At 37.6% G+C, this 20,928-nt stretch overlaps 2 protein-coding genes and 1 non-coding gene across 3 annotated transcripts; all 3 read right to left on the bottom strand.

Annotated features, from left to right (window-relative positions):
• Positions 1-1,377: 1,377 nt before the first annotated feature.
• Positions 1,378-1,929, bottom strand: LOC145596917 (uncharacterized). Its single transcript, XM_081653108.1, has one exon. The coding sequence runs from the start codon at positions 1,927-1,929 to the stop codon at positions 1,378-1,380; it is 552 nt and encodes a 183-aa protein (XP_081509234.1).
• Positions 1,930-3,869: 1,940 nt separating this feature from the next.
• LOC145596915 (uncharacterized) lies at positions 3,870-4,571 on the bottom strand. The gene is made up of 2 exons (XM_081653107.1): positions 4,352-4,571; positions 3,870-4,270 (listed from the first exon to the last, which is right to left on the bottom strand). The coding sequence occupies exons 1-2, from the start codon at positions 4,569-4,571 to the stop codon at positions 3,870-3,872; spliced, it is 621 nt and encodes a 206-aa protein (XP_081509233.1).
• A 7,148-nt stretch (positions 4,572-11,719) lies between these two features.
• On the bottom strand, positions 11,720-11,825 carry LOC145599880 (small nucleolar RNA R71). The gene has a single exon (XR_014104134.1). It is a non-coding gene; the product is annotated as a small nucleolar RNA R71 (small nucleolar RNA).
• Positions 11,826-20,928: the final 9,103 nt, after the last annotated feature.

Here is a 20,928-nt window from a genome sequence, read left to right as displayed (position 1 = left end):
TTACAGTTGTATTACAGTTGTAATATGAATGTAATATTGCTTACATGTGTTTGCTTGTTCTGCGGAGACGGTTGGTTTGTTCCTTGCAGGGATGACTAAGCACTACTCTGTGATGACTTGTTGCGTTCTTGCCTAGTAGTATAGGTGTTGTCCTTGCAAAACAGAATAAGGTGAGGGGTGGCCGTAGGTTTCCCCAAAGACCCTCCGATGCCAAAGTCAGTACTCGTAGTGAAAATAAATTGAATTGACAAAGTGTGAGTAGAGAAGAGTACCTTTCGTGCTGATTTTGGCTGTTGGAGATTTTTGTTTTATTTTGTTTTTCTTCTTTTTTTTTTGGTTTTTGCTTGTTTTCCTGTTTTTTTTGTGTTTTTTTTTTTGTAAAAAGAGACAAAAATGAAATGATACGTACCTTTGCTCCTCAGAAATGATATAGCTTTAAGTGTGCTGCATTCCAGCTTCGCTATACCTCTTTTCCTTCCGCATTTCTGAGTCTGTAGGCTCCATTACCTACCACCTTAATGATCTCGTAAGGTACTTCCCAATTAGGTACTAGTTTCCATGCGTTTATCTCTCTGGTATTTTCGTATACCTTTCTGAGAACCCAATCTCCCAATTTGAAGACTTTTACTCTGACATTCTTGTTGAAGGATCTTGCTACTTCTTGCTGATACGCTGCCATTCTCATTTGTGCGTCTTCTCTAAGTTCCTCCACTGTGTCTAGGTTGTGAATTAATTTCGTTCTTCTGTCATTAACCCGTACCTTGCTGTGGGGACCTCTACCTCTGTTGGGATCACTACTTCACATCCGTACGCCAATGACAATGGAGTGTGACCTGTAGTGCCTTTTAGAGTTGTTCTATCTGCCCATAGTATGTTGGGTAATTCGTCTGCCCATTTCCCTTTTGCTCCTTCTAGCCTTTTCTTCATGTTGCCTATAAGGACTTTGTTGCTTGACTCTGCCTGTCCGTTTGCTTGTGGGTACCTAGGTGTAGACGTGATGAGGGAAATGTTCCATTCCTTACAGAACTTTGTAGTCTTATTGCTGATGAACTGGGATCCATTGTCTGTAATGATCTTTGCTGGTACCCCGAATCTACTTAGGATGTTTCTTTTTATAAACGAGATGACATGTTTATCCTTGATTTCCTTGTACGCTTCTACTTCAATCCATTTTGAAAAGTAGTCTGTCATTGCTAAGAAGTATACTCTCTGCCTTGATGATGGGGGTAGCTTCACTATATTCATTCCCCACTTCATGAATGGCCAAGGTGTCAGCGTTGGATGTAGCTCTTCTGATGGTCTGGGTGTCAAGGGTGCGTGTTTTTGGCATGCAAGGCATTTCTTGGCGATTTCTGCTGCATCCTTTCTCATGCTAAGCTAGTAGTATCCCATTCTGAGTGCTCTGTTTGCTAAATTCCTTCCTCTAGAATGATTTCCGCATTCCCCGCTGTGCAAAGACTGTAAGACCTGCTGTGCTTCCTTTTCTTCTAGGCCTCGTAAGAAGGGACCTGCTGCAGACTTCTTAAAGAGTACATTGCTGATTAGGCAATATTTGGAGGCTTTCTGAGCGAGTTCTTTAGCTGCTACTTTTCCTATTGGTTTCGTCTTGTCCAAGAGGTATACTTTCAATGGTGTTGTCCAATTGTTGTCCTCTTTCTCTGTAGGGCTTGTTTGAACTTCGTAGACGTTCATGGTTGATTCTTTCTCTATGGCTGGAGAGAGTACGTGTACTAGGGGGATAGCTCTAAATTCTTCAGGGTTGATGTTTGATCCCAAGTTTGCCAGGGCGTCTGCTTCAGTGCTCAAGTTTCTGGGTACTTGGTCTATCTTGAATTCCTTGAACTCCTTAATGAGTTTCTTTGTGACTTCCAAGTAGGCTATCATCCTGGCATCCTTTGTTGCATATCCTCTGTTGATCTGATTTACCATGAGTAAGGAGTCTGAAATTACCTCTAAATGTTGTATCTTCATGTCCCTTGCAATAGTTAATCTTGTGATTAGTGCTTCGTATTCAGCTTCATTATTGGTGGCCTTAAAGTTGCATCTTATTGCCTGTGCTATCTTGTCTCCTTGGGGTGATGTCAGTACTACTCATAGGCCTACTCCACGTATGTTTGTTGTACCATCTGTATGGAGTATCCACTTTTGTGTAGCCTTTGGTTCCTGTAGAGCCAATACTTCTTTTTGTGCTTCTTCCTCAAGGGCTGGGCTGAAGTCTGCTACGAAATCTGCCAAGGCTTATAATTTGATTGCAGTCCTCGGCTCGTATTGTATATCATACCTGATCAGATGTAAGGCCCAGTTCTCCATCCTTCCTGACATTTCTGGCTTTCTGATGATAGCTTTGATGGGGTAGTTGGTACGTACTCGTATGGAATGGCTTTCAAAGTATGGGCGTAGCTTCATTAAAGTAGTAACTAAGGCTAAAATGATCTTCTCTAGGGACGCATACCTCGTTTCTACATTGAGTAAGGTTTTGCTTACGTAGTAGATTGGGAATTGCTCCTTGTCCTCTTCTCTTGTGAGGACTGCACTGATCGTCCCTTCAAACACTGCGAGGTACAACTGGAGGGGCTCCCCTTCCTTTGGCTTAGAGAGAGTCAACGGGTTGGCAAAGTATTCTTTTAATTTCTAAAATGCTTCGTTGTGCTCTTGCTCCCACTTGAATTCCTTATTCTTCTTCAATATTTCGTAAAAGGCTATGTTCTTGTCTAAAGATTTTGAAATGAACCTATTCAGTGCTGCAATTTTCCCTGTTAAGCTCTGTACATCCATCTTTGACTTTGGTCGTTCCAGGTCTAGGATGGCTTTGACTTGGTCTAGGCTGGCTTCTATTCCTCATTGTGTAACCATGTATCCTAGGAACTTTCCTGACTGTACTCCAAATGTGCATTTTGTGGGTTCAGTTTCATGCCGTACTGCTTCAGGATGGCAAATGCTTCTCTAAGGTCTTTGACGTGATCTTTTGCCTTCTTGTATTTAACCACCATGTCGTCTATATAGACCTCTATTGTATTTCCTATTTGCTTTTCAAACATCTTGTTCACCAACCTTTGATATGTTGCTCCTACGTTCTTCAATCCAAAAGGCATTACCTTGTAGTTGTATATCCCTTGACTAGTAATGAAAGTGGTTTTTTCTTGGTCATCCTTGTGCATGAGGATATGATTGTAACCACTATACGCGTCCATGAAGGATAGCAGCTCGTGCCCTACTGTGGCGTCTACCATGGAATCAATATGAGGTAGAGGGAACGGATCCTTTGGGCATGCCTTGTTGATATTTGTGAAGTCCATACAGATTCGCCATTTTCCGTTCTTCTTCTTGACTACCACTACATTAGCAAGTCGTTCTAGGTACTTTACCTCTTTGATCTTTCCAGTCTTCAATAGGTTTTAGATTTCCTCATTGATAATCTTGTTCCTTTCTGACGCAAATTTCCTTCTCTTCTGCTTTACTGGTGTATGCATTGGATCCACAATCAGCATGTGAGTAATTATGTCTGGAGAGATGCCTTTCATGTCTTCATGGGTCCAAGCGAATGTATCTTTTTCTTCTTCTAAAAAGTCATATATTTGTTGTCTAAGTTCTGACTTCAATTCTGACCCTATTCTGACTTTTTGATCTGGATGTTTAGGGTTCAACTGGACTTATCTGGCTTCTTGTTCTTCTGCTATGCTCAACTTTTCTTGGCCCAGTTGACCCTCTGATTGCTATGCTGAACTCTTTTTTGCAGATGTTTCTTTTAGTGCGATCTTGTAACATTCCTTGGCCTCTTTAGGATCTCCTCTGATTTCTTTAATACCCCACCTAGTAGGGAACTTAATGACTTGATGGTACATAGAGGGGATGGCCTTCATTTCATGTATCTAGGGTCTGCCTAAGATCATATTGTACGAGGACAAAGTGTCAATCACAAGGAACTTGACCTGTAGGTTGATTCCTTTTGCATATGTGGCCAATGTAATCTCTCCACTTGTCTTCTTGGTTTCCCCACTGCATCCTACTAACATTGTTGACTTGTTGATGATGTTCTTCTCGTCTATGTTCATATGTTTCAGAGTGTCGAGCATGATGATGTTTGCAGAGCTTCCATTGTCAACCAGGATTCGCTTGATCATGTATTTTCCAACCGTGAGTGAAATCACTAGACCGTCGTGATGGCCTTCTACTGCATCACTTTCTTTAAACATGATGGGAATGTCTATTTTGGGTTTTTCCCTCTTGTCAGGCTGATCTTTATTGCTCTCCTTTGCATTCTGCTTTGCTGCTAAATATGTTAAACCACATACTTCTGATCCTCCTCATATGAAACAAATGGTTTTGACGAGTAGAGGTGGAGGTGGAGGACCTCCCTGCTTAGATTCTCTTTCCTTCCCTGGAGCTTTAGATCTATTTGTCACGAGCTCTTTGAGGTAGCCTTTCTTCAGCAGGTATGCAACCTCCTTTCTGGGCGCGACACATTCATTAGTAGTGTGGCCGATATCTGAATGGAAATCACACCATCTGGATGGATCTTTCTTCTCTCCAAGCCTATCACTCCTTCTAGGCCATTGCACAGTATCCCCCATCTTATTTAGGGTCGTAATTACTCCTACAGGGTTAACATTGAAGCAATTTTCATGTAACTTAGGTAGGAGTTCAGGATCTTCCCTCCAATCGGAAAATTCTCCTTTGACATCATTGACTGATCCCTGATCAATGCGGGAACGCTGATACGACTTGAATCAATGATCTCTTCTAGGAAAGTTGTTGTTCCTTCTTGGCTGGCGATCTGGCTCGGGAGTCTTTCTTGCATAAGCGTCTTCCTCAAATCTGACTTCAGCCATAGCTTTGGCTTGCACATTTTCAAAGGTTGTACAGGGATATTTGGTCAACTCCTTGTAGAGCTCACTATGGTCTAGCAGTCCTCTTCTGAATGCTTCAATTGTTGTAGGAGCATCACACTTGTGTATCCCAGTCTTTTCCCTATTGAACCTATTAAGATAGTCCCTCTAGGAGTCACCATATCTTTGCACGACACGGTACAGATCTGAAGACTGCTTCTCTATTTTCCTGCTGCTGGCGAACTGGATCTTGAATAGGTTCACCATTCCTGCAAAAGATCGGATTGTCCCATTACCTAAATTAATGAACCAAGTTAGAGATGGACCTGATAGTGTGGCTCCAAAGCCTTTGCACATGATAGCCTCCCTAATGTCTCTAGGGAATGAGCTTGTCATCATCTTCTGCTTGTAGAGGGATACGTGCTCATCAGGGTTTGTTGTTCCATCATACAAAGCCATGTTGGGTGTGCTGAACCTCTTTGGCACTTCTACCATAGCGATATCTTCTGAGAAAGGAGACTCTATATAGCCATCTGATGCCTCTTCCTCCATTTGTTTTGGCATTCCTGGAATCTTGGCGATCTAGGCCTCAATTTTCTTAATTTATTAGTAGCATGTTAGGTATTTCTTAATTTATTTCGCAGCTTGTATGTACTCAGGTTTGCTGATTGCGTGCTTTTGTGTGTGTCTTTCCTTGGTCATGGCCTTCGCCTTTCAATGACTCTGTGACGATCCAATTTTTACACTTTTAATATTGGGGAGCAGATTAACCACAGGTTCTTACACATGCAGCATCCACATCAGGGTTGTGGGATTTTTGAGTGGAGAGTTGTTTGTTGTTCGCAGTTTATTTCTTTTTATAGGTTTGAATTTATTTTAAACTCGGTTTTATTTTGTCCTACTTCTACTAGTTTGGATTTTGAATAAGGGCCTTAACGGTTTCAACTTGTAGCACTTAATTTGGTTTTATTCGTTGGTTTTGAAATTTATTTATAACTGATTTAGTATTTCCGCTGCTAATTTCTGATATAGCCTTAACGTTTGAACACGTGGCAGTAGCACGCCAGTAATTCTCTTGAATTTTGTTCAGGGTATTCACAGGTTTAAAGAGAGAATTATTGGAGTGTTACAAAGAGGGTTTAAGGGATGCATTACTCCATATCATATGCCTAAGTATGGGAATAGGCCTTGTTTGAATATTAAAACAAAAGTAGACACTAAAGTTGTTGTATAGTAAAGATTTGATCTGATGATTATTAGTTTATCACATTGACTCAATAATATCTAGTTCATGGAGTAACCAAGTTAAAATGAATATGTTACATATTAAATGTGCTCGAAATGGTCAAATATTTATACTTTTATGTACTCCATGTTTTGATGCTTGGTGATAAGCAGGGAACATCTATTCTAGCCTATTATAGGGATGGGATAGACCTTGCTTGAATACTAAAATAATTGTAGACATTAAAGCTAGAGTGATGAATCTGATTATTATGCTCTGATGATGATTAGCAAATTAACCATGTAAAAAAGAAAAGGGAACATGAGCATGCATTGTTTTGTCAAAGTCAAGTAGGATTGAAGAATTATATAACTGAAAACTTTTGAAACTTATCCCAGCCTATTAGCTCAAATGGCCGAGCACTGTGTATTTTTTCGCACAGAAGATGTTGGTTCGAATCCTACATATGATGACATATAAACATATAGTGACCCTTTTTAGCAAATAGTTACCTTTTTCATAGTTATTTTTTTCCAACATATTGCGACCCTATATACATACCCATTTTTACTTGATAGTTAATCCTATTTATCTATAGTCATCTTTTATTTACATATCACATTTTGTGACCCCTATACACATATAATTACCCTTTTTTTTTACATATAGTGACCCCTTTTTAGATATAGGCATCTTTTGGTAATTATCGTATAATTACACATAATGACTCCTATTTAAATATAATCACCCATATCAAACATATAGTGACCCCTATTTGAGTATAGCTACCTTTATTTACCATTTTTCTACTCATGCTAACAAGCTGCTACAATGACCAAAACACAACTCATCAATAATCATAGCAACACGCAAGCATTATTGTAGGCTATGTGGGACTTGAACCCACACCATGTACATTATTGTATATTGCTCTACCCTTTGAGCTAATAGCCTATATACGATACGCCAATCTTCAGCCGTCTCCCGTACCGGGGACGTATCGGGGACGGGTACAGCCTGGATGCGTACCCTTGAAAAGTGGTACGCGGAGATATTTTAGGGACGGCTAGGAGCAGATTTGGATACGTTTCGGGGACGGATTTTCTTCTTTTCTGACGTCCCCAGCCCTTTTAAAAATTAAAAACCCCAAATTTACTTATCTGATTTCAATTTCTCAAGAACCCTAAAAATTAAAGAAGCCAATTACAGAGTGCAACCCATGATTCGATGGAGGCGACTCCGGCAACCACCGACGACGGACACCGGTAGCCGGATACCGGCGACCGGAGACCAGCAGCAAACCTTCAAGGGTTCTTCTCTGCCACCAGTTCTCAGCCTCTCTCTCTTCCTCTTTCCTTCAATCAAATTGATCGAGGTTTAGATCTTTGTATGTTTTTTTTTTTCCTTTCATTTTATATATAATTATCAGATACGAGTACAAAGTACTCCTTTTGGAAAGACAGTACTTCGTATTAGTATAAGTAAGTTTTTTTTTAATTTTTTAAATTTTTTTGAATTTTGAATTTTTATTTTTAAATTGTAGATGTAGCTTGTAGCATGTAGTCAACAGGTGGTTTTTTGGTTTTTTTTTCCCTTTATTTTTTTTTTTTGATTTGTAGTGTACGAATAAAAATTTTTTTTTATGGATTTATATTTTGGTGATTTTTTTCGCCATATCCTTGTCGTACCCTTTTGTTGGAACTTTTATCTTGCCATATTTCGTCTCCGTACCCGTATCCGTTTTTGTACCCGTATCCGAATCCGTGCAACCTAGCCTATATATATATATGGACAACACTTTCATCTGTCATGTCCCTTGGTTTGCTTAAACCAAATATTAAAATAAAAGAACATCTTGTTGACAAAAATATAAATAAGAGTTTGTGATCCCCTTAAAACAAACAAAAAAAAAGTATTTAGTCATAGACAACATTAATTAATGCCACATTGTCTAGGGTGATAGACCACATTCTTTAAATTGAAAGTATTAGCTTGACAACTCATGTTGACATGTTCAAACCTAAACCCAATAGAAGTTTTAAACCAAAGGGATTATATAGAACTAACCCTATTATTTGCACAGTTGTCATCTTATATGCATCGTGACCCTTAAATAACTAAACAACCTTTTTCATATGCATAGTAACTCTTTTTGAAATCATAGTTGCTCTATTATTACAACTTGACTGCATCCCAAAGAGCCAAAGCAATGAAGTTTATATCCATCTCCTCATAAGATCAGTCATCAACTCATCATGGCTCATGCTGCTCAAGCGCTCAGCAGTAAGGGAGTAACTCAATCCTACATTCACAAGACAATAGACTTCCTAATCATGCATGTAAGAGTACTGTCATCGGTTGTGTTGATTTATTCAATGCATCATGCCCTTTAGAATGCCCTCACAACATTTTGAACCTCACAAGACCCGATACTGTAGCTTTATCCACTCAAATATCTCTCCATGGTTAAGATGAAGTACAATGTCTTTTGTGGCAGCCATTAGTATTAGACATACACATTAAAAAAGTAATGCCAAAAATATTAAACCTTGTTGATATGCACAGAAACTCTTTTTGGAATCATAGTTGCTCCATTATACTTAAAGAGTAAAGAATCACTTTGATAAAAAAGAATCTCAACATCTTACAAAATTCGGAACATAATAACATATAATGATCTTTTTTAACTATATGAGAGAAAAAGAGTGAGTTTGGGTTCCGAGTTCAAGAAAAGCATGTATACTCAACTCATAATCTTCATAATTCTACTTTGCACTCCTTGATGTTAAGCAACACAACAGCAACAAACAAGCAAGCTTGCCCAATCTCATCAAAAACCACCACACTCTTAATTAAATAACACCACACTCATCTGCCTCCATTAAACCAATCCACCACACAATAGCAACAATAAATTCTTTAACCTCCTTCTCGTAAGTCCCCAACTGGTACCACTAACAATTCCACCAGCAACAACTACCACAATACCCGCAAAATAGCACACACTCCACATGGCTTCTAGCAGCAGCCTACTCGTCCCACTCCACCAACATCGCCGCACCAACCAGGTCTCATAAACCACCACAATCTCGCCTCACTCGCTCAACTCAGCCACCACAACACCACCTAGTGATAAATGAGGTCCAAACCCTAATAATCTTAATCAAATAGCTAATTTACAAAATAAAACAACGAAATTTCTATTTTAATTAAAATTAAACACAGATTGAACAAATTAAAACCCTAATTTGTTGATACGGGACAAAATTCAAGCAATAGAAATCCAAAATAAGTGTAAACAAATGCGAACAGATTCGTAATTAAAAACCAAAACAGCTGACGAGTGACATTTATGGAACTCATTTGATTTCTTTTAGGATGATTTTCATTTCATTTTGTAGCTCTTTTCCTTAGTTTTTCTTATTTTTGCTCTTTCTTTCGTTAGTTTGTGCTTTTCGTAGTTAGTTTCTTTATTTTGTGCATTTCTTTGTTTATTCGTTGTTTTTCTCTATTATTTGTTTGTTTTCGTTTGTTTTTAGGTTGTGATCGAGTTTCCAAAGATTTCCGGGCTTCCCTCCTACATTTCTCATCATGATGGATGCCTTGTGTTAGCATTTGGAGCTTCAAGTTGGAAGGAACTCAAGGGCAAGTCTAGAGACCGGTGCACGTATGCGGTGGGGGCATCATCTTTGCCACAAACCCACCAAAATACTCATTTCAAAACTGCATACTTTGATGTTAATCACCATCACCAAGTCATGCGCACAAGGTTGATCAAGGTCGAAGAAGGGGAGTAGGAACACCCACCATGGTGCAGGCGCACCCAAGGCAGGTGCGGGCGCACCACCCCCCCCTTGGGTCTCTGCCCGTACCCTTCTCTGTGCGCCCTCTCTTCTCCCTTGTGCGGCCGCATCTCCATGGGTCTATTTTTGGACGATCTAACCGACTTTTCCTTGTATATATAGTATTTTCCTTCTATTTTTAGAGAGAGAATCATTAGAGGATAATTAGAGAAGTAATTAGAGAGAGAATTAGAACTTTAGATCATATTTGTAAATAGAGAAACTTTAGTTTTGAAGAGAGAGAAATTCATGGTAATTTGTTGATGATTCAGGATTTCTTCATTTCAATTGATATTTGATCAAGTTTTGTAAGGATTACTTTTCTTTAATTCAATATATAGTTTGATTTTGTTGATTTCATTTGTTTTTCATATGCTTGTTGATTGATTGATGTTTGATTGAAGTTTCTTTGATTTTTGTATTGATTTTAGATATCTTAATATGATCATGATGAAATTGTTGATTAGTTGTGTTTTTGATCTTAATTACCATGATTAGTGAGTAGTTTACTTGCTAGGGTAATGGTGAAGCATGTGTGAGTAATGGATTAGTGGTAATTGGGGATAATTGATGGAGTTGATAGTGTGATTAAATTTGGTTGATGAATCATGTGCATGTGTGTGATTAATTGAAGAGTGGCCAACTTTGATTGTTGCACTACATTGCATTGTAAGTTCACATTGATACGGACCATTGATTTGTGGCTTGCATTTACACGATTGAGGTGTCTTGTGATGTTTCCTAGCTAGAGTTTATCGTAGTTGATGCTAATTAGACCTCTAGGAGAATAGCTTGATATGCTCTTTTGGTTGCATGATTGATTTTCCCTCACATTGTTTGACTTAGCCAATTTGACCTCCCAATTAGCTAATTCCATTATAAATGCTTGTGGATCCTAGCCCTAGTGTTTATCATATTTGATTTCTACAAGTTTAATTATTGTGTAGTTCTAGTCTTAGCATTAGCATTTACAACCCTACCTTTGATTTCGAGATAGCTTAGCGAAAGACAATAGACCATCACTCACTATTCCTTTGGGTTCGACCCTTGACTTACTACTATACTTGTATAGGGGCTTGTTGAGTGTTATAAATTTTGTTTGACCGGTTGGGGAGGGTATTCCAACGACCTACCATTTCACCATCGATCAAAATGGCGCCATTGCCGGGAAGTGGTGTCGTGATTGTGTATTGTTGTTGAGTCTATTCCATTAAATTGAAAAACACATAAAGATTTTATTTCTTTCTTTTAGGCTACACTTGTAGCCGTGTTACTAACAATTTCTTTTGAGATTTTGCATGCATAGCGCTCGTGATCGATCCATTGTGCCTTTTAACCCGGAAATCGAAAGGAGACTCTCAAGGAAAAGAATAGCCAATCGATTTTTGGAGTATAGTTCTTCAAGTGAAGAAGAGTTTGAGGAAGAGATGCAAGAAGGAGGAATGGGAGAGAATCCAAGGGTAGCTTTAAAGGAGTTGGGCATTCCCGGCGCTTATAGGTTTGAGAGTGGCATTGCTCCACCTACAACACCGGCGAATCATTCGAGATAAGACCAGCCATGATTACTTTGATAGAACGGAGGCAATTTAGTGGAGCCAAGAGTGAGAGCTCGTTGAATCACCTAAAGGAATTTGAGAAGTATTGCAATACCATTAGGGTGAACGACATTTCTCAAGAGTTCATTCGGCTAAAGTTGTTTCCTTTTTCTCTGATTGGTCGTGCCTTAGAGTGGTTGGATAAAGAGGTTAAGCCCAATTCGCTTAGAACATGGGATGATGTTACTAGAGCTTTCTTGTCTCGCTTTTACCCACAAAATAAGACGGCGGAGGCTAGGGCATTAATCTAAGGATTCAAGCAAAGACCCAATGAGAATCCTTATGAAGCATGGGAGAGGTACAAGGACTACCAAAGAGAATGTCCACATCATGGGATTCCTACTTATCAAGTGATCCAAATTTTCTATGGAGGTTAGAGTGCTCAAGGCAAGTTATGCCTAAATGGAGGAGCCGGTGGTCCTATAATGAATAGGACGGAAGAAGAGGTACTTGACATAATTGAGGATGTTGTAAGATACTATAGAGATTGGCAAGAAGGAGAGAGAGAGTCTACTAGCAAGAGTGGCTCAACGGTCTATTACATGGATCATCTCAACGCAATCAACAACTTGTCATCCCAAATTTCAAATCTAGGGAAAGAGATGACATCAATCAAAGCGAAGCTTGATAGTGTGTCCACCAATTCTTTGAGTCTTCCCTCCCAACCCAAAGGGAGAGGTACAATCTCTAACTCTACTCCTCCTACTTCTAATAACATGCCAAGTGGTTGTCCATTTTCTAATTCATGTGGTTCTTATGATCATGATTCTTCCAAGTGTTCACAAGCTTTTGTTGATGGATGTGATGATGTTGAAAATAATGAATGTGAACATGTGAACTTTGTGTCTAATGCTAATGGTGGTCAAAGGTTTGAAGGACCTAAGAACTTTAGTAATAGGAATTCTCACCCTCAAGGAGGTGGTTTCGATAATTATAACAATGGAGGATATATAAACCAAGGAAAACAAGGTTTTCGAGGTAACTATAACAACCAAGGTTATTATAATAATCAAAACTCAAGCCATGGGTATGGTAATCAATGCTAATCTCAAGGTTTTGGTAACCATTACCATAATGGTGGCAATAGTCAAGGACGAAGGAATTGGAACAATAACCAAAATAGGGGAAATTTTCAAAACAACAATCAAATGGGACCGCCTCCCGATTTTGCTCCAAAGCCCCAAGCCAATGGTGAAAATACTTATTCCCAACCATCATCATTAAAGTCACATTTGGAAGAGTTAATTGATAATCAAACCAAGATTATTAAAACCTATATGGCGGTTAGTGATAAGAAGTTTAATGAGATTATGACTCTTAACAAAATGCTTGAGACACAAATAACCCAACTTGCAAACATTCTTAAGGATTATGCTAGTTGTAGGCGTCGTTTGAAGTGCGCCTACGTTAAAAGCATGTGGTGAATATGCTTGGCACTTTTAGGAAGTGGGAATTGACATTACGATTAGGGACAAGGAAAGTAGGGAGCCGCCAACAAGTTTTTAAGGAACTTGTAAACCGTTCACAAATTATAAAAGGCAACCACGAAAAGGGACAACGAAAGGCAACAACGATTGACCCGTGAAGGTTACACCCCATTCATAATCCATGAGATTACTAACTCCATATGGTTCGGAACCACGAAAGGAGGATCGGGGATGATGGTACGAAGTCAGTCATGGAGTCACATTTGCCCGTATTTGCCTCTACTCGATTCTTATATTGAATATTATTCATGTGATCTCAAAGGCATACAAACAAAATATTCAATTCGCTCCAAACTATTATTATGCTAAATTGGTTGAATATTAATGCACACATAATTCTAAAATATTGGTGATCACTTTGATTTAAATAACAAGATTAAAGGAACCTAAACCGGTTGTCCAAACTATCTCATTAGTCGTGATTTTCAATTACATATTCCCTTTAAACATGCAATATGGTAATCATAATAATAATAGAATAAAATCATAAAATCAACAGTAATATTAGAAGCAATTCAACAATAATAGTGTTAGTCAAATCAAAATAATAATACTAATCATGATAATAGCAACAAGAAATAATAACAAGAGTAATTAAGTGATTAATTACTCACTTTACGCGTTTCCTTGAAATTGCTACATCATGAATAAACTGTTAGTAACTTCAATAAAAATAAATCAAATGGAAATTAAATTAAATAAAAGGTTGAGTTAATTTGGTCAAAACCCTTAGCTAATTCTACCTTTCACGCCTTGGTTTAAGTATAGAACTTCGGGTATCGTATGGACTCCTTAGAGTGCTTAAGGGAAGAATAGGATTTAAGAATATAGGTTTGAGGCTTAGAATATAAGAGAAAGAGAAGAGAATAATTTTTTTTTTTGGTGGAAAAGAGAGGAAGAGAGAATGATTAGGTGATCAATCTTGTTTATGATTGAAAAAGGGGAGATATGACCTCTATTTATATGGAAAAAATAGGGGTCGAATCAAGAAAAGATAAGAATTCGAATCGGATAAAACTCTTGCGATAGACAGCAGTTTTTGCGGTTTTTGTTTTTATCATATCTTTTGATCCAGAAATCGCAATAAGATGAATAAGATATCGTTGGAAAGCTCTTGAAGTCTACTTTCTAACCCAATTAGAATCAGATTAAAATTTTTTTAGAATAAAATATATGACCGAAATAGTGAGACGTGTCAGTTTTGGATAGAGTTTTGTATTTCGCTCATATCTTTTTCGTTATAGCTCGGAATTAATATTATAATATATCATTGGAAAGATAATTTCAAGAGTTATCAACCATATAAAAATTAGATAAAAAATAGGAGGCAAGCAAATAATTTCTGACTATCATTGAACGTCTTTCAATTCATTGAATTACTAGAGGAATTTTATTCCATTTCAAACTCTTTAATCATATCTTTTCAAAAAGGATAATTAAGATCTTTTAGAAACTTATAGAAGCTTCCAATTAATCCTAATTGAATTAGGAGTGGGATTAAATCCTTTGGACCCTCCACATGATCATTGGGTCGTAGGTAAGGTGGGCTTAGGTTCGGTTTGGACTCAGTTTAGTATTTTAGCCATAACTTATTCGTTATAACTCGGATTTGGGCTTATAATATATCGTTGGAAAGCTATTTTCAAGCCCTATCCAACCATTTAACAATTGGACCCAGATTATGGACCAAAATAAACTGGTCTAAACGTTTTTATAAATAGGACACGAAATGAATGATTTTAATGGACACGAAAAGAGGAAAATAAGTTATGGTTTATGGAAATGGCTATGAATTGGATTGGTTTATTAAATGTATTGGGAATGAACATGGATTTAAGCACTCTAAAGATTACATACTCAACCCGACCAATAATGGCGGTGAAAGGTTCTTCATTATCGGGTTTGGTTTTGGGGAGACATTTTTAGGTGTCTACAGAAGCCCCCACTTTGACTGAGTTTGTAGAAACGTCAGTTTCGAAAACGATAGTCAAAATAGTCGATTGGGACGCACAATGATTTAAGACGTTCTACGATCCTAAATCACTCTGTATACGCCAGTACCTGCAGAAAAATGTTAGTTCTACAGATAAAAGAGTAAAGGGATAGAATGCTAATCTGAAACCAGTGTATCGATGACAAATGAGTTTGGTAGCTTCCTATGCTTGAAGGAATCCACTGGATGATACTTTCCATGCTTGAGGAAAGTCGACAGATGATGTTGGCAGTTTTCTATGCTCGAAGAAACCCACCGGTTGAGATACTTTCCATGCTTGAGGAAAGTCGAGAGATGACAATTTTCCATGCTTGAGGAAAAACTTGTCTGATAATGAAATTGCAAGTCTCTATGTATCAAGAACCTTGCGCCATGAAACGATGGTTGTTCGATTGTCCCCGAACGTGGGCTGTAGTTGGTTCGCTTGTCCCCGAACGTGGGCTGTAGATGGTTCGCTTGTCCCCGGACGTGGGATGTAATTGGTTCGCTTGTCCCCGAACGTGGGCTGTAGATGGTCCGCTTGTCCCCGGACGTGGGCTGTAGATGGTCCGCTTGTCCCCGGACGTGGGCTGTAGATGATCCGCTTGTCCCCGGACGTGGGCAGTAGATGATCCGCCTATCCCCGAACGTGGGCTGTAGATGGTCCGCCTGTCTCCGAACGTGGGTTGTAGATGGTCCGCTTGTCCCCAGACGTGGGCTGTAGATGAGACCTGCAAAATAAAATTTGCCAAGGGACTCGTATAGACTATGATTGACTTGACCAACTAACTTGACCAACTAACTTGACCAAGTTTGACTTGACACGACATGACATGACATGTGTACGACTTGTGTGTGTGGGTGTCTCGAGTGAGTGTGTGCACTAACACAAGCAACCAAAAATGCAAAAGCAAAAATTTTCCGTCATTTTTGTCATGGGATGAGTGGAGGGTACCGACTTTCTCCCAAAAAAGAATGACATGAAAAAAATGAAGTTTTATTTCCGAACTTCCCTCGATGAGAAATTTTTAAAAACGTTTTTGAACTTCCCCAAAATAAAATAATGAAAAGGGGAAGAAGTTTTGAACTTCCTTTTTGAGCAAGACGAAATGAATCGTATGAATTGAATTGCTTGTCCTGAAAATAATGTATGCATGTTATTAGGCCAGGAGGCTAAGGACAATTACATCATGTGACAAGATAGATGAATGAACTTAAGTCATGGAGCTAAGCATCATATATGGTGTAAAGAAGTGATCTTGAACGTCACTTAGGTCTGGAAGCTAAGCACGTATATAGATGAAGTGATTATGAACGTTGCTTAGGTAAAGGAGCTAAGAACGATATGCTTTGTATTATTACAAATCACTGATATAGAAATGTTACTCAGCACATTATGCGATGCATGAAACAATGAACATTGCTCTGGTCGAGAAGCTAAGCAATTATACAACGTTTCTTCTCCTGAATATTGTCTTGAAAGATGATGAAGCATGCGTGGTAGGGAAACAAGATTTCATGATAAAGGGTTCCTAAGGGAAAGATGATATGGATATGTATGTGTGAAAGAAGTGTGTGAAAGTGATACTAAGGTGAGGCTGCAAAGGTTACGGTGATGGAAATATATGTGTGAAGAGTCAAAGATGATGACTCTTTAGGCTAGGTAAGCTAATGTAATATGGGTTCAGCCCCCAAGTCTAGCTCTAAATGGATAGGGATATAGAAATAAGCATTGGATATTCTTTGACTCGATCATACATAGATATGAATATGAATGAAGCCGCACCTCAATGTGAGGTTGCCTACGTATCCATTAGGAATCAGGTCGAACGTAGTTCTACCGAACTTTGCACAAGTGTATGTAAATCTCAAAGAGGTCTTTTGAGGGTTGTAATGTGGTTAAGCTGATGGTTTAAGGAAGAAAGGGGTAAAAAAGGCTCAAGACTCGAGAGAAGCCCCCAAGATATGCAATTGTGTATTTGAAAATTTTGAATTCGCAAGTTTTTTTTGCTTTGAACTTCTTCTTTTTTTGTTTTTTTTTTTTTTTTTTTGGTCACTAGAATCAATGTAGGCAATCCCGGATCATGCGGTCCATCACTCACTTAGCATTCATGTTTCTCAGGCACAGTACCAAGCACTCGATGAGAGACACAATTCGAGACGTATTCATATCAAAGACATTGGAACACTTGACTTTAGACATTGTTTTTTTTATTTACATATTCTTTTTTTTTAAAAAAAAAAAAAAATTTGAACTTGCTTTTTGAATGTTACACAAATTGCACACCTTCCCATCCCAGGGTTATGTGAATGTGGGTTGAAGAAATAAAGGCCAAACGTTAGACAAGGCTCAAAGTGGTTGATGAAGAAATGGATATGTGATTGAAATGGTTTAAGGGGAATGACAGGGTTGCAAAGGTGCCTCAAATCATTGGTGTACCTTGTGTTTAGTTCGACATTTTTTTTTTTTGTTTTTTTGTTTTTTTGCTGAATGACATGATCAAGCAAAGGAAAGAAATGCTCATTGATGGAAAAGGTAAGAAACATGACACATAGACAATACACATGGATAAGAGGAACCTATACCAGACTCATTAGGGAAAAGGGTTGAAACAAAAGAAGAAAAAAAAGTATGAAATCTTGTATGGGAAACTTGTCTTGTGCTTCGTCTTGATGGATGCTTATGAATTACTTGTTATCGCCAAGAGGGACAAGAAATTTTTTATTGCTGATGCTTTGATTAGAAGAAAAGAAGGAAGGAATGACGTTCCCCTTATTCTTCCAACTCTTGCCTAGTGATTCTTGAACTCGAGTACTATATATGGAACAAAATGAGCTCACTTAATGCAATGACTCAATACTCGGATTGGAAAGGAAGAGTGTATGAAAGAATTTTCAAAACCAATGGGAAATACTCAACTCATTCGTATTACGACGAAAAACGACGCATGCATGGTCATAGTATATGATCATAAACAATATAGTGCATTACTCGAAGACAAAGTGTGTGCAACGACTCAACATGTGTGATTGGGTGAGTTTATTATGACTCGTGGTAGGAACGCATGGCTAGACATGACGACGTTGTGAAAAACAAAGGACCAAAAGACCAAATAGCACGGAAGACTAAAAGACAAACTAACTTGATTAATTTTATCCAATTTCTATGTTTATGCTATTTACTAGGTGAAAACGGTCCATTGACAATCGTTAGTCATAAATAAAGATCAACCACAATCAAAGACAAAGAACACATGTTAAGGTTAGCACAATAATCACAAGAAACTAAGAAGACGAGTGGAATTCTAGAAGAGCTAGGACTCAAGGGTATAAATGAATAAAAATCTATAATCCTATATTATACGAGTTGACACGGATTAAAGGACATGGCTAAGACTAGCTTGACACGAAAAGATATTAAAAAAAAAAGGAAATTAAAAAAAAAAGTTGAGGCTAAAAAGACACCTAAATAGACAAGCTGTAGTATATCGGTTATAACTTTTGTTCTGTGACTCTAATTGTGGCGAAACCAATGCCAAATAAACGATAAAACTAGGGGCTAAAGATCCATAGGTGGCACGACACATAACTCTTTCTAGAACTCCGGCTATGACCAAAACAAGTTGACGCTTATGCAGGATACAGGAATAAAAATCCGGGTTGACTCAAAATAAAAAAAAATTAAAAAAAAAATACTATGACTCGACTCTAATAATAAAAAAAAAAAAGGTTTGATAAGAGAAAAAAAAAAGAGAAGAAAAAATAAAATAAAAATATGCACACATAAGCACATTGTCACGAATGATGCAATGAAGTTCGCAACCTAAAGTCAAGATCTATGTTCCACTATGGTCAAGCTTATTTGAGTGTCAAAGGATACCATGGTTAAGAGTTTGGACGCGTTAGCAAGGCAGCCTCCCTTGAGGGTGTATGCCAACGGGCGGCTCCGCGAGTTCGTGATGAAATTGAACTCGACTCCATGGTTTGGGTGGATTTAAAAACTCGGATGGAGACCACAAGACAATGGGGGGGGGGGGGTGGGGGTAAGAAGAAGCGGCGGTGGTGGTGTCATATTAGGAAAGTGGATGGCGTTAAGAAGTGATTGAGACTCCCATTCTTTAAACATAGTGAAAGGCCGACTAAAAATATTATGAGTATTAGCAGAAGAGTTCTTAAACATAATTGTGTTACGATGTATCCAAATACTGCAAAATAAAATAAGATAGCTATCTTAGGAAGGAGTCTAGGAGAATTGACTTTCATAAAGAAAAATAAATCACGATTAGATTAATCTAAGGGATACGACGAAGCCACTAAAAGAAGAAGAAGAAGAAGAAGAAGAAGAAGAAGAAGAAGACCAAAGTACCATAGAAAATGGGTAAATGAGGAAAATATGATCTTGGGATTCAAAATGATTAAAATAAAGAGCGCAAAAACTAGGGACAATAATATTACATGAAAATAAAGTTAGGCAAGTTGGGACACTGTTATAGAGGATTTTCCAAAGGAAAATTTGAATTTTAGGAGGAATGTCCAATTTTCAAATTCAGTTAAATACCCATTTAGGGCCCACCTAGATTAAGGGCATTGAGCTATAAAATTTAATAGGGTATTGAGTATGGACTTAAAGGGCCCATTTGGAATAAGGTTTACTTATTAGCCCAATAATAGTTCCTTCCATTTTGAGGGTAATACATTACCCACACACCCCCCCCCCCCACAAGGTAACAATTCACCCAGTAAAGCCCAACCTATGTTTCATCTCTCTTTATCAACCTCTACCCGTTCCATAACTACCATTGAAGTTTACTCTAACCTTCTTTCCTCTATGACATTAATCGTCATGCATCCTTCCAAAACCAATGAAATTATTTATTTTCTTATTCGGTATTCGATTTTATTATTAATTTTAATTGTAATTATGGTTTTTTTTTCATATTCAATCATTCTCTGATCTTTGACTCAAAGTCTTAGTTTTTTTTCCCTTTTTTATTTCAATTTTAATTTTTTTTATTTTATTTTTTTTGGTATTCTTTTAATAATAAAACAATATCTTCAAACAAAAATTGCCCAAAATAACCCCACCTTTCACATATTTGGATTATTTTTATATAATCCAACCTTTATACCCAATCCGCTTAAAATGGTCACAAACGGTCATGTAACCTATTATAAAAAGTTAAGTGACACATGGCGACTTATGATTGGTCAGAAAAATAAAAATTAAATTACATTAAGTTTTTAAAAAGGTTATATTTTTAAAAGAAAAAAAAATATAAACCACACCCACCAGCTACACAAACCACCGTCACTGCTGCCTAAGCCCAATCCCCAATCCACCCATCCCCTAACGTAGCGCCGGTACCAGTGTCACGACGGACCCCTTCCCCTAAACCACCAACCCCCTCCCTCCCCCACAAAATCAAAAACCATAATTTATGTTTTTCGACTTCCCGAAATCTTTAATATGCAATTACATAGATTAATATTTACATGTATACTAGTACATCTCTCTTTCGATTGCCAAATACTTTTTTCCCATTTTTTGAATTTATTTAAACTTAAGATAATAATGTTTCAATATTTTATTTAAATTTAAGGTAAATTTTTCATTTTGTATTCAAACAAAATACGAGACATCGCTCGAGCCACAAACTAGTTATAAATTAAGAGGATTGCTAGTTGTATATATACTTTTAATTCATTCATTATTCATTAAAGTTAAGATTTTGGAAATCAAATAATTATAGATTTAAAAAAAAAAATTAATTTGCAAAACGTATATATTTATTACACGCATATATCTTGTAACTTTATACATCAATAACTCATATATTGACCATAAAGTTGAAATTTAACTGATTAGGATATTTATATACTACCTCGGTTACATATTATTTGCAAAGATTAGACATTTGTCCTCTCTACTTTATGTCAAATCGTTGCAAATAATGTGTAACAGAGGTAGTATATAAAAAAGT

This window comes from Chenopodium album, chromosome 20 (assembly GCF_948465745.1).
Source record: "Chenopodium album chromosome 20, dcCheAlbu1.1, whole genome shotgun sequence".
In the NCBI taxonomy this organism is placed as follows: domain Eukaryota; kingdom Viridiplantae; phylum Streptophyta; class Magnoliopsida; order Caryophyllales; family Amaranthaceae; genus Chenopodium; species Chenopodium album.
This window is presented reverse-complemented; position numbering and strand designations above follow the sequence as displayed.

Coding starts and splice junctions, on each gene's coding strand:
- LOC145596917 (XM_081653108.1), bottom strand. CDS start 1,929: ATGGTAAATCAGATCAACAGAGGATATGCAACAAAGGATGCCAGGATG.
- LOC145596915 (XM_081653107.1), bottom strand. CDS start 4,571: ATGGGGGATACTGTGCAATGGCCTAGAAGGAGTGATAGGCTTGGAGAG. Junction 4,271..4,351: donor AAGAGAATCTAAGCAGGGAG/GTCCTCCACCTC, acceptor TAACATATTTAG/CAGCAAAGCAGAATGCAAAG.